The 13,884-nt window shown below is 44.7% G+C and overlaps 1 protein-coding gene across 2 annotated transcripts in view; it reads left to right on the plus strand.

The window, feature by feature from the left end:
* The window catches only part of Vps45 (vacuolar protein sorting 45 homolog), a 62,377-nt gene extending 49,544 nt beyond the window's left edge, over window positions 1-12,833 (plus strand). For both annotated transcript variants that reach the window (XM_010616367.3, XM_033758420.1), the window contains one exon: window positions 12,239-12,833. In XM_010616367.3, coding sequence (XP_010614669.1) covers window positions 12,239-12,326 — 88 coding nt within the window. In that variant the 3' untranslated portion in view covers window positions 12,327-12,833. The remainder of the gene's footprint in view (window positions 1-12,238) is intronic.
* Window positions 12,834-13,884: the final 1,051 nt, after the last annotated feature.

Genomic DNA, 13,884 nt, shown 5'->3' on the forward strand with positions numbered 1-13,884 from the left:
AAAAAAAAAAAAAAAAAAACCATAATCCTCGTAGGAAAAAAATTAAATAGGACTAAGTAAAGGAATGTTGTCAGTGTCCTCATGTATCATCTTTTAGACTTTTTCTATGAATGGGTACACATATATTTTTTAAATAAAAGAAAATATACTGTACATATGCTTCCATGGAAAGTACTTATCTGTGTTGTTTCTGATGACTGAATCACATTTTGTTTGTTCCATAATTTAACCGATCCTCCATTTTTTTATTCATTCAACAAGTATTTATTACTCACTGTATTCCAGGAGCTATCCTGAGATTGGATATGGAGGGGTAAACAGGACAAGTATTTTTTAATATTAGTTCTTTGTAATTTTTCTTTTGTATAAGCAGTGCTGAAGTCAGCATGCATGTGTGTGTGTGTGTGTGTGTGTGTGCGCGCGCATATATACACGCACTCTTCCGGTTGTTCACTTAAGATAACTTTGAGCACATACTGTACGCCGGACGGTCTGCTCACTTCAGATCACTGTGATCCCAATTTCCAAACGAACCCAAAACCATGTGGTGATACTGAGTAATTCGCGTTAGGCCACATAGTCAGGAAGTGGAAAGCATTACCGAAGCTCAAATTCGTGTGTTAGCAACATTGTGTTGTGATAACAACCGCTGTGTCAGAGGGCGTTGGCACTTCTGAGGTGGAAGATTGCCACACTTTACACCTTTGTGTGTCAGTACCTACACGTGCACTCAGACCTTCACTGCAGGCCTTTGAGGTGCGCTCGCTGCTTATTCTTAATTTAAAAAACATCAGTTTGTATGGAGAAGATTGATTAAAGAGCAGTTTACTTCAACACAGAGGACGCAGATTGACAGAGTGCAGCTTACAGAGATGACTGACTGAGAGAGAGAGTCACGGAGGTGAACACTGTGTGGCTTCAGAGAACTCCCCGGCTTGGTCCTGGGCTGGGACCCCAGGGCCCAGACCGCTTCTTACAGTGACAGCGGCTCCCCACCACACCCCAATGCCATGGGAGTAAATTTTTCTCTTCTGCCTGAGCTGATTTGAGTGAGTAGTATGTTATAGGAAAATACTTTCTCTCACAAGTTTGTAAGATACACTTATTTGTATAGATTTAAGATCCAACACAATGTTTGCATATTTCAAGACCTGTTGGATAAAACCATAAAAACTTCACTGCCAGGTGTGGTGGCGCACACCTGTAATCCTAGCACTCAGGAGGCTGAGGCAGGAGGGTTGCTGTGAGTTCGAGACCAGCCTAGGCTACACAGTGAGTTTCAGCTCAGTCTCAACTACACAGTGAGACTCTGTCTCAAAAAATAAAATAAAATAAATAATAATAATAATAAAAACTTCAAAGTGGAAGAAAAAACTTAAACACGCTAACTCTGTATATTGAGACAAAAGAGACCCATTTACTTCATTATTTCCTTTAACATCTGTATTTCTGTTATCATCAGGAAAAAAATGTCAAAATGCTGTACCAATTTTTAAAAATCATAAATGTGATGAGGCTGGAATTACTTATATAGTAGTTTCTACACACCTTTTTTTTGCAGGCGTGATGGGGTACCAGGAATCAAACTCAGGTCCTTGCAGGTGGTGGAACCACTGAGCTAAATCCCCAGCCCTAGTAGAGTTTCCAGTTAACTGACCTCAGCACAATCTTGTGTTGTCATTCTTCTGCCAAACGGTATTTCCTTCCCCGAATAAAAATGCAATCCTTTAAGACATAAGTTCTTTCACTAGGATTATCATGAGAGCTTCTGGCCTTAAGTGGGACCTGTAATTTGGAAATCAACTTTTGGTCTCATAAGAGGCAGCCTAGCATAGCAATTAAGAGCATAAATGTCAGTGCCAGACTACCTTGTTTAATACCCAATGTTGCCACATGTCCACCCTTTAGCCCTAGGCAAATTATTTAACCTTTTTGAGACTCTCTTTTCAGCAGTAAAATAGAGGTGCTAATAGCTCCTTCATACCACATTGTAATGATGAGATGATGTAATATATGCAAAGTGGTTAGAGAAGGCTGGCCCAGAATAAGGACTCCATAGATATTACTTGCTAAAGCTGCTGCTGTTGTTACTATACTTATACTTAGGTGAAATAAAGTACATTTTTTAAAAAAGACAATGAGTCGCCATGCCTGGAAACTCAGAACTCTGGGAGGCTGAGGCAGGAGGGTTCCAAGCTCGACCCTAGTCTGGACAATTTAGGACTTAGTGAGACCCTGTCTCAAAGTAAACATATAAAAAGGGGCCAAGGATTTGTTGTTGTTGTTGTTGCTGTTGTTGTTTTGGTACCAGGGATTAAACTCAGGACCTTGTGCTTGTGAGGCAGGCATGGTGCCACTGAACTACATCCCCAGCACCAGGGTCAAGAATGTCGCCTAGTGTGAAGTCTCTGTGTCTAATCCCCAGTACCAAGGAAAAAGACGCTAGGTATTTATCATCACCATCTCTGTCACCACGCTTACATCCAAATCATGTGTATTAAGAACATGATTGAGGTAGAGAATTATATTATTACCCCAAGAGGAAGCATATAAGGAGAGTGGTAAAATTTACTATGAAGGTAGTACAGATACCAGATGACCTCTGTGGTCTGTGAAGAGAAAAAAGTTTAGTAGTTTCATTTCCATTTACCCTCACGTAAAGTTTTCACTTTGAGACCCGTAAGTCAGTACCTCCGTAACTAAAAGACTTGCAAGGAGTCTCTGGCCTCCATGGTTGCTACCAGTTGGGTTATTTAGGGCTTTTTTCATGTTTTAGGGTTTTTTTTCCTGGTGACCACAATTCTGCTCCATAGTTGTGGTTGCTCTGAGAAAGTGATGTGGTCTTGAATATTCCCATTGGGAAGAAAGTACATTTATAGTTCTTCTGATTCTCAGTAACCCCCTTTCAGACCTCTTTGTGACTGATATTGACAGATATCCCCCCCCTTTTTTATTTTTTGGGGTTTTTTTGAGATAGGGTCTCATTATGTAGTTCAGGCTGGCCTCATAGCCCAGGCTGGCCTCAAACTTGTGGCGATCCTCCTGCCTCAGCCTCCTGAGTGCTGAGATTACAGGCATGCACTACACCTGGCAGATGAAAGTATTTTGTAGCCAGCTCAGTTTGAAGAACTCTTGGAAAAATCACAATTCACATTAGCATGCTAATGATTCTGAGAAACTAAAAAACTCACTCACTCAAGCTTTGTGGGAGGGCTGTATTTTAATATAATAGTTGATGTTTATTTAATATGTAAATTACAAAGCATAATGATGCCATGAATAGCCTTGAACCCACTGTTTGCCTAACTCAGGACTAGAAAACTGCCAGTAACACGGATCTATCCGTGTGTTCTCACTAGTTCCATTCCTTATCTCCCTGCAAGTCAGCACTGTCCAATATTTTGGTGGAGGAAAATTATATTTTTATCAATCATCTATATATTTCCACATAATATATTGTTTAGTTTTGCTTGGTTTTGTACTTTGTAAAACTGTTGTATTATTTCAGTAAACATTGCTTCTAAGATTTATCTATACTGTACATGTAACTTTATTCCTTTTTCAGTGCTGTCTAACATTTCATTATGCGGACATACCACAGTTTGTTTCTACATTCACCTGTCTGTAGATGCAGTTTTTTCTTTTGCGTTTTTACTCTTCTCAAGGGGCAGAAGAAATGTGAGCCAAGAGAATTGACAGAATATTATGATTATATTGTTTGAGAGCAAAGGGAGAGTATTTATTGAGCTGCTGTTCAAAGCAGCAATTAAAATACAAAGTGTGCCTGATCTTATGTCCACTAAGAGAGTCAAACAAATGTGTATTGCTCAAATTAGGATAGGATTAGTCCACGGGATATACAAGGGCACAAAATAAATATGACACATCTTTTAGAATGTCCATTTTATTATGATTTGGAAGAGTGCACAGCAGAAATTACATAATTTAAGTGGTGGGTATTCTTAAATATGTTTTTGTCAGATTTTTAAAGGTCCTTCCATAAAGAAAACATAGTTACACATTTTAGAAAAGAGTAGTGGAGTACTCTGCTTTCTCTTTAGAGAGTATCATCATTTTGCCTTTTAAAGCAGTAGTAGAACTCAAAAGATGTACCTGGTTTACCAATCCAGCCTACACCCCCAGGGCTAATAAATGTGTTCTGTTCTGCTCTTAGGGGTTCTTAGGTATAAGAGAGCTGTGAGAAGTGTCAGTACATGAACATTAAATAACGTGTATCCTAACTAGACATAATTAATTCTTGCAGAGTAATCAGGAAGGGCTTCACAGAGGCCTTAGAGGCCTTACAGGATAAGCAGGCTTTCCATTTAACAAATGTTTCTCGTACATGTTCTCCGCAAACGGGACACCTATCTGACGAAGGCCGTACGGGTGAGAGAAGCCTTTAAGAGGAGCTCTCACAGCTCCGGGGGCCGCCATCCTGTCACAGTGGCCCAGCCTCAGCTTCCATCCCTGTCACTTTCTCCCGACAGTGCTTGGTCCTCTTTCCTCCCTCAGTCATTGCCCCAGCTAGTGGATCATTCACCAACGCATAGAGCATGCAGCCGTTTCCCCCATCTTTAAAAACCCTCTCTTAATCTCCTTTCTATCGCCTTGCTGTGTGTGGTTTTGAACCCAGGGCCTTGGGCATCCTAAAGCATTCACTCTTCTACTGAACTACACCCCACCCACTCCATTCTTTTTCTGTCTTTTTTTTTTGAGGCAGAGGCTCACTTTGCCCTTCAGGTTGGCCTTGAACTCACTATGTGGCTCAGGCTGACCTTGAACCTCAAACTCACAGCAGTCCTCCTGCCTCAGCCTCCTGAGTCTAGGATTACAGATACCAGCCTCCATTCACTTTTGTAGTAGAATTCTCCAAAACTTCTTTACACACAGTCTCTAATTTCTCTCTTCATATATTCTGTTAAACTCTCACAGTCCCCCAAAGCACTCCATTCAGGCTTTTACTCTACTCCCCAAAATTGTTCTTGTTGTCCCCAGGGACCTCCAAATGGCTGAACCCAGAGTCAACCTTGTCCTCGTTTTCCTTGACCTATCGGCCACCTTGGACACAGTCAGTTCTCTCTGGATCTCCCCACCCCACCCCGCCCTCTCCTTTCTTTTTATGCCCGGAGTGGAAGAGGTCAGGTGTGCTGTGCAAGCCGTCCGCCCCTGAGCCGCATCCCAACCCCTGAAGTTTTGCTTTTCCACCTAGCTTTGGGGAACTCCGCCCTCCCGCCCCGCCTCCCTCGGCCTTGTCCGCTGTTCTCTCCCGTTTTTGGAATCTCTGGGGCTGCATCTTAGACCATCACTGTCCATCTCTACACCCACTCCGCTGGCGGCCTCGTCAGGCCCACCGCCGACTCCCAGACTTCTGTCTCTAGTCCAGAATTTCCGAACCTTAGCACTGCTGCTCTCTTGGGCCAGCTAGTCTTTGCCGCAGAGGACTGTCTTTGCCTTACAGGGTGCTTAGCAATATCTCTGGCCTCTACCCACCAGGGGCCGGTAGCACTCTCCCATTACGGTAATTAAAAATATCTCCAGACGCTGACAAATATCCCCCGGGAGTAAAGTCAGCGCCCCGGTGAGAATCTCTTTCTAGTCTGAACTTTTCCAGACTTCGGACTCGAACATCCAACTGTCTCCTTGACATTCACATTTGAATGTCTGATAAACACCTGTACTTTACATGGTCAAAAACTCATGTGGGGCTTGGCCACTGCAGCTCAGTAGTGGAGTGTTTACCTAGCGTGCCCGATGCCCTGGGTTCCAGTCCTAGCACGCACAAAACACACACAACACGCACATAGCCCCAAACCCACGCTTTCTCCCTGAAGGTGCTTCCTGTCTCAGACATCCCGTCTCAGTGGCACATCCACCCCTTGAGGTGCTAAACCCTAAACCTTGGTATTTTCTTGACTCCCCTCTTTCTGTCACCTCTGCCTCATGATTTATCAGTAAATCCTGCGATCCTTCCCTTCAGAATAGGTCCAGACTCAGAACCCTGTCGGTACCGCAGCCCGGGTCTGTGGCCCCGTGATCCTGCACCAGGGTTCTATACCTGCCTCACCCCTGCTCCCCAGCAGCCTCTTCTCCAGATGGCTCAGGTGCTGCTGTGAAAATCTAGGTCACACTCTGTACAAAACCTCCCAGAAAGCCCTCACCTCGCCCAAAGTAAGAACCGAAATCCTACGACCAGCAAGCCTTCCGCGATGGCATCTTCATACTCTTTCATTTCCTCCTCGATGTCTCTGATCTCCGTCGCCGCCCAACACGGATCCCTTCAGCCGCCAGCCGCACTTCTATCTCATGAGCGCCAGGCCTTGGTCCCTTGGCCCGGGCCCCTCGGCAGAGCCGTGTCCTCCTCCCTCCTTCAAGTCCTGGTTCAACATCAGTTTCTCAGTGAGGCCTTTCTGTGGCCCTGGATTTAGAATCTCACCCCACTAGCACCATCTCCGCTTCTCCTTCTTTAAGGCTGCTTTATCTTTCTCCATGGCGTTTCCTTATGTAGCGCACGGTGGAGACAACAACAAACCAGAATCTTCTGAACTGCCTCCTAAACACACTTCCGGTCTTAGCCTCCCATCCCAGACAGCAGCACATCCGTGCCTCCTCGACTTTAGATCAAACCTCAGTGTTTTCTTGACTCCTCTCTTCCTCTCCTATCTACAGAGAAAGGGGAGTGAGGGAGATAAGTCAGATGAATCGTCGTCATAGTCAGGAAGACAAACTGAACCAGGGTTGCCTGGCCTCGTGTCCCAGCTCTGTCACTTTCTCCGTGGAAAAGCTTGGCTTCGCTCCACCTCAGTTTCTTTGTGAAGTGGGACTCTTTCTACCTTGTCATTGTGTTAGTTTATTGTATTTCCCCTACTAGCTTTGTTGTATCTTCCTAACTCCTCCATTGGAATAGAAATCCCATGAGAGGGTTTTTGTTGTTGTTGTTTACTTCCATTACTGCTTTCTCGAAGCTTCTCACAGTGCCTTGCACACAATAGCCACTCGGTAAATATTTGTTGATCAAATTGTTGTTATCTCTGGAAAAAGTAACAGAGAAGAGCTGAGGAAAACGTGAAGTTCACATTTGCTGTTTAAAACGTCTACAAAGAGCCAGGCACATGCTCGTAAACCCAGTACCCGGGAGGCTGAGGCAGGAGGGTGGCCACGAGTTCCAGGCCAGCCTGGGCTACAGAGCGAGACCCTGTCTCAAAAAACCAAAAACAGAAAAATAAAAAAAATAAAACTTGTACATGTATTTATATGTCACTTGTGCCCCCCAAAATCGTAGGCTTACGTGGAAAACTAACATGTAGACAAATTAGAACTCAGTGCAGGATACGAAGAAACCCAGGAGGGCAGTGAGCGGAGGACGGTGATGGTGCCAAGGGTGGGTCTGAGGGGATGCACGGCTCGCGGGCGGTGTGGGGAGCAGGCGGCCCTGAGGCCTAGCCAAGAGCCTGTGCCGAAGCAGAGGTGTGAGTCGGCCTTGCTCCGGAAACGAAGCGGTGGGGACCAAGAGGAAGGGGGGGGGGTTTCAGTGTTCTTCGCTATTAAAATCCCATCCTATCCTTCTTCGCCTACTCCGTACTCCATTGGCTTTAGCCAAGTATTTAACTGCAACTAGAAGCTTACTGCTGCTCAGGTCTTTTTTTCTCATCATTATTTTCCCAGAAATCTTTTTTATTCTCCCTTTCCCTATGAGTTCCTTCCCCCCTCCCCCCATGAAACGCATTTCTTTTCTTTTGTTTTAAATTTTGATTTGGGGGGTTGGTACCGGGGATTGAACTCGGGTCCTTGTACTTGCAAGACAGACAGCAGAACCACTGAGCTCAGTCCCCGGCCCTTGTTTTACATTTTGAAATGGGGTCTCACTGTGTCACTGAATCGCTCAGGCTGGGCTCAAACGTGCAATCCTCCTGCCTCCACCTTCCAAAGTGCTGGAATTACAGGCAGGTGCCATCATGCCCAGTTTACTTTTTGGGTTTGGTTTGGTTTTGTTCTTGCTGAGACAGTCTCACTAGATAGTGCAGCCCAGGCTGGCTGTACAGCCAACTCACTGTACAGCCCAGGTTGGCCTCAAACTTGCTGTGATCCTCCTGCCTCAGCCTCCTGAGTGCTAGGGCTACAGGTGTGCATCACCAGACCCCTATATTTGTTTTCTTTTTTCTTTTCTTTTTTTTTTTTTTTTTTTTTTTTTTTTTTTTTTTTTTTTTTTGGGTACCAGGGATCAAACTTGGGACCTTGCGCTTGTGAGGCAGGAGGCAGAACCGCTGAGCTAATCCTGGCCCTCTCTATATTTATTTTCTAAAGACATGAAATGCTACACCTACTTACGGGGTTCCATATGATGTTTCGGTACATATGTACATTGTGTAATGTTTAAATCACGGTTAGCATGTCCATCTCCTCAGATATTTTTCTTTCCTTATGTTGAAACACTCAAAGCCCCGTCTTCTGGGAGGTGCGGTACGTCGTGCTCTCTCGACAGCCCCCTGTGCAGTAGCACACCAGAGCTCCTTTGTCCTATGTGCACATTGCGCCATCAGTCAGCTTTTCTTCCCAGCACATGTAATTTCCACTTGGATTATGTGAGAAAGGGGGAAGACATGGCTTCAACTTAAACACATACGCATGCACATGCATAGTTTTGTGATAGTACACAGCTCTGTTTCCAGTAATAAGTTGCCAGTGCTGCCGGCGCTGGGTTCGCCTTCTCTTTTAGGAGCCCTCGCCTGCCGAGCCTGCAGCCCAGCCTTGTAAGTGTCGCTCTCTGTCCCTCACCAGAGACCGCAGGAGGGACCTTTGCTTTGCATTGTGCGACTCAAGACTTTCTGACGTTGACTGTTTCAAACAGAGGCGGGCGCTTGCTGCCTTCTACCACCTTCCTTGGGTCAGTGGAGCGGGAAGGGCGCCCTTAAAGACAGCAAGGCCTGAGGAGAGCAGTTGTGCGAACCCACTCAGCTCGCTGCGAGCAGGCGCTGTCTTCACACCATGTCTGCCGCTGACTGGGAGCCCTTAGGCGGGCATCGGGACGAAGGCTCATCCGTACCCTCATCCAGGTCACAGTGGAGGCTCGGTAAACATTGTGAAACTGAATTTAACCGAGGTGAACTGCATTATAATGCCGCAGAAGGGAATCTTGAGTTAGCTTTTTAAGCAAGAGTGACTTAGAAAGAAATCTTTTAAAAATCATTCTTTTGTTTTGTATTTAACCATAGACTAAATTTAGGATACAGCTACCAGTTAATTTTTAAGCATTCTGTGCAATGACTCATCAAAGTCCCTAAATAGATTTTAAACAAAGCACAATGGCCCTAGGAAACAAAATTAGGCTTGGCAAATGCAGTGTTTTCTCCTTGCAGCCAGGAATGTGGGGTCTTGTTGATATACAGAGGAGGATCTTAATTATAATTTTAGCGAATTTATTTTTTTCCTTTTTGGCAGAGTTGGAAGTGAAGCAAAAATCACCTGTTAAAGTCCCATAAAACCTTCCAGCACATTTGTCTCATTCTTGCTAGAAGTCACTAATCAAAGATGCGTTCTGTTATCTTTCTAGAAAGCGGCACTACCTCATTCCCTAACACTGTTTTCTGACTTCCCAAAGTTTCTAGTCCATCCGGCCAAAAAGCCAGGCCAGAGATGACTATGTCTCCATAGAGGAACAAATGAACTCATCTTCTTTTTACTCTACTTTACATTTTTTTCTTTTACAAAGGAGTGTGAAATTTATACTCCAAGCCCAGAATCTTCCAGGTCTAAAACTGTAAAACAGTGGTAATAACGTTAAGATACCTGGTCATTCATCCAACCCTATCCAACCCTGAGCATATCTATAAATACCATCCCAATAACTTGTATATTACAGAGAAGCTTCTCTTGCCAGCTTCCCGTTCATTCCGCATGCCTGTACCAGGTACCTTTGCCAACTCCTAGAGAAACAAGCTGAGCAAAACTTCCTCCTAGCCCAAGAAGCTCATGGTATTGTGCGGCATCAAAAGTCTGCCGAGGGAGTTGACGACCCAGAGCTGGAGTAGCACCGGGCAGAGTGGTAACGGGTGGGGGTGATTGGGTCAGCACAGAGGGGGTCTGAGAGAGCTTGGCAGAAAAGTGACTTTTACTATTTGCCTTAAAATATAAATAAGATTTCAGCAGAGAGCCGCAGCCTCACATCTCGGACACAGGACACGGTAGGAGCAAAAGCACGCAGGTGTGGAAGCTCACGGGTGTGCAGGGATCAGTGAGTGGTGGCCACGCAGGGCACATGTCTGCTCAGGGTGACAGGGAGCCCGACAAGGGGGCAGCGCTGTGTGGCGCTGGAGGCACGGACTCTACAGTCTGGATTTGAAGCCCAGCTAAGCCATTCTCGAGCTGTTGTGCCCTTGGCAGGTGCTTAACTTCTCATGCCACGTTTCCCCCACAAAAGTCCTCACCGGAAAATAAGCCCTGGCGTGAGTTTTCAGGATGCCCGTGATATAACGGGCCCAGTTAAGATCGTCTGCCAGATGGACGTATGTGTATGTCTGCTGCAGTAACACACAAGGGACACAATGAATTACAATATAATAATATTAATATATAATTGAATATAAATAGTATTGTTGACATTGACACTTAAAATAAATGATAATATAAATTATAATTGTTTGTAAACACCTAAGCAGTCACCTTTAGACAAGAGGTAGACACCTAGGTAAGCAGATGAACTCCAGACTTAGCACCGAGTGACCACTCGGAGGACCGGGCTGGTCAACACCGTGTGTCCTACCGTGTCCTGTGTCTGCTGCTCTCTGCTGAAGTCTCATTTATTTTTTTTTTCCTCATTGAGTTTATTGGTACATTCTAGGTATACAGTACAGTTACACTCATTATTGGGATCTTGTACCTGTACATGACAGGTCTTGGTTCTCATGTTTTCCATGAAATCTCACTTATAATTTAAAGCAAATAGTAAAAGTCACTTTTCTGCCAAGCTTTCTCAGACCACCTCCGTGCTGACCCAATCACCCCCACCCCTGTTACCACTCTCCCCAGTGTTACTCCTCTCTGGGTCGTTCACGAATAGCGTGCACACCTGATAACGAATGGGCATGGTTGTGTCTAAGGCGGGTGTTCGTAACTCAATACAGAATATGTTGTAATGGGCGCATTTAATACAACCGTGTGTGATAATTTCCTGAATTTTGGTGCCTGCAATATTTGCCCATTTTGTATGGACCATCATTCCACAAATAACTCATCATTTTTGTCTTCAATTAACACTGGACTTAATGGAAACTCTGTGAGGCCCAGCTTGCAAGGGGTCACGACGCGGGTGGAGAATTCACGAAATAAGATCGCTGACAGCTACATCGCCGATGGGCCAGGCAGCGCTCATTTAAGGAGAGATCGGGACCAGTGGTTCCACAGGAAATGGAGCCGCAAGAAATTGAAGCCGAAATCTGGGGTTTGGAGAGTTACGATGATGTTCAGAAGATAGCATGACTGTACTTGAATAAATGTAGGCTGTGGGACATGACAAAATCAGACATCTTCTGAAAATAAGCCCTGCTGTGCAAAAATGAATATAAGACCTGGTCTTATTTTGGGGGAAATACAGTAGCTTTGTTTCTTCATTTTTTAATAGAGGATAAGAAGCACGGAAGGCATAGGGCTACACGCATATATACGCACCTACATGTATGTAAAGCAGTTCTCAGAACAAAATAAATCACAATGTTTTAGCTATTATCAGGCTACAGTACGAATGGCTTTGAACTTTTATGTACATTTTTCCGCAAGCCAAGGAAAGATTTTTTTAGAAAGAGAGGAGAATATGCAACAGGATAGAAACTGCGTCTTGGAAAAGTCATCCTGGCCCATTTTATCAAACAGATAAGGAAGAGACTCCAGGCACAGTGCACGTTCCCAGGCAATTTCTAGAGTAGAGATAAAAGGCACTGATGTAACATGGCCTTGAGTCAACATGGGAGCCTTGCCCTTGAAAATCCTGGACTCCTAACTAGAAATTTCAAACTTAAAATGTTAATCTTAACAAATCCTACAAGTTGAACCTAAAAAACGCAGGACCCTGGGAAGAGCCCCAAGAGGCCGTCCCAGTCTGGAGGTCTTAGTGCTCAGCGGATACTTCGCCACCCAACTGTCAGACCCGCGCTTCCTGTGTGCCGGTCACGGTGTCTTCTCAGGTCCTTGAATGTCAAGAACACGGGATGCTTTTCCTTTAAGTAACCTTAAATCTCTTTGTCAGTTTCCTAGAGGAAGTGCTGGCCTCAGGACTGCACAGCCGAAGCAAGGAGAGCTCTCAAGCCATGTCGAGGTCAGCAAGCCGAAGATGAGCTTGAGGTGGTGAGGGAGCCCGGGAACATGGCGCTTCCTGGACCCGACCCCCCCACGCCTTCCCCAGTGGCCGCAGGGCCTGGACACGGGCTCCTCTCCGGGCAGCCGGGGCTCCTGAACTGCTGGCTCAGACTGTGGCTCCCAGAGATGAGCTGAGCCCCAGTCTCAGGCAGTGCAACCCACTTCTTCTGGATTTTATCAAATAAATAAGCCTTTCTTTGTGTATCTGACAGCACAGCCACTTCAGCTGCTGATGGATTCTGCAGGGATCTTACTTGGGAAAGGGGTTATCAGAGCCAAGAGGGGTCTAAAAAAAGTAATCATGCCGCTCTCCTCTGTGTCCTCTCCTCCCTCGAGCCCTTTCTTTCCATTAACCACATTCCTGCACAGCTCATTTCTGAGAACTCACCATGTTTCTTTAGAGAGCCATCCAAAAATTGTTTGTCCCTACCCTGCAATTTCTGTGGCACTAAGAAACCATGTTATGACTACAATAAAAATTCATTTTGTGAATAGACTTGAGTGGTTCGATTTCATTTCTTTGAGGTTTGCAGATGGGAATTCTTGAGGTGAGATCTGAGGTGACTACACCAAGCACACGAGGCACTGCTTCCGCCAGGGTATATTAAAAAGTGCCAAGGCAAATCATAAAGTCCACTGCCGATTGTGCCCTTTTTAGAGGCAACAGAAAGTGATGGCCAGGAAATTAAGGCATCTTCGAATCATCATAGCAACAATACCACAGCGCAGTCCCTCCTTGGTTCACCGGAAGGGTGGACGCAAATGTTTTGTCACTCACAGGTTGACGTCCTCTAGCAACAGCCAGCCTAGGGTCCGCCTGTCAAATTTATGTGACATTAGCAATATTACTCTCTCTGTGGCTCAGCTTCCTCATCTATAAAATGGGAGTAATAATTCTTTCTTGGTAGGATCTTAAAATTAAATGAGATGCAAGTGAAGGGCTTAGAACACAGATGCATAGTAATCATTTGATATAATTTGACCATTAATAGAAAATCAGACGATTCCTGCCTCCAAGTTGGAGGTACGGAATTATAATACAAAGGGAGCAATTTCTCCCAACCTTCCCGTTGCACGAATCAGCAGTTCAAAAACGAGAGAAAAGCTGAGAGGCTCTTCTGTCTCCCTTTTCTGCACTTCTCCCAGCTCTCGCATACACATTCATACGAAACCCTTAAGCTTCCTCCTGTATGACAGCTAAGAGCCACATTCTTTTCTATTTTTTTTTCCCCATTTTTGTGGTCCCTTTGGGTAATTTTTTTAAATCCTTCATATTTTTTTTCTGTTTTTGAGACAGTTTGTACTTCAGGTGGCAACATTTTATAAATGCAGCATTTTATAATAATTATATCGCCTTTTTTTTTAAACATGGAAACAACCTTCCTTCAAGTAGATTACATGTGCTCACATTCCTCTTGACGAAATAACTCTGGAATAAGAATAAAAAGAGAGAATTTTCTTATATTATTCTTTATTATTTACTTGCTTCCACTGTGCCTACTCAACTATCAAGAAATCCACTCAAAAATTGCCATT

This window comes from Fukomys damarensis, unplaced genomic scaffold (genome assembly GCF_012274545.1).
Source record: "Fukomys damarensis isolate Sample0158 unplaced genomic scaffold, DMR_v1.0_HiC HiC_scaffold_33, whole genome shotgun sequence".
Classification (NCBI taxonomy): domain Eukaryota; kingdom Metazoa; phylum Chordata; class Mammalia; order Rodentia; family Bathyergidae; genus Fukomys; species Fukomys damarensis.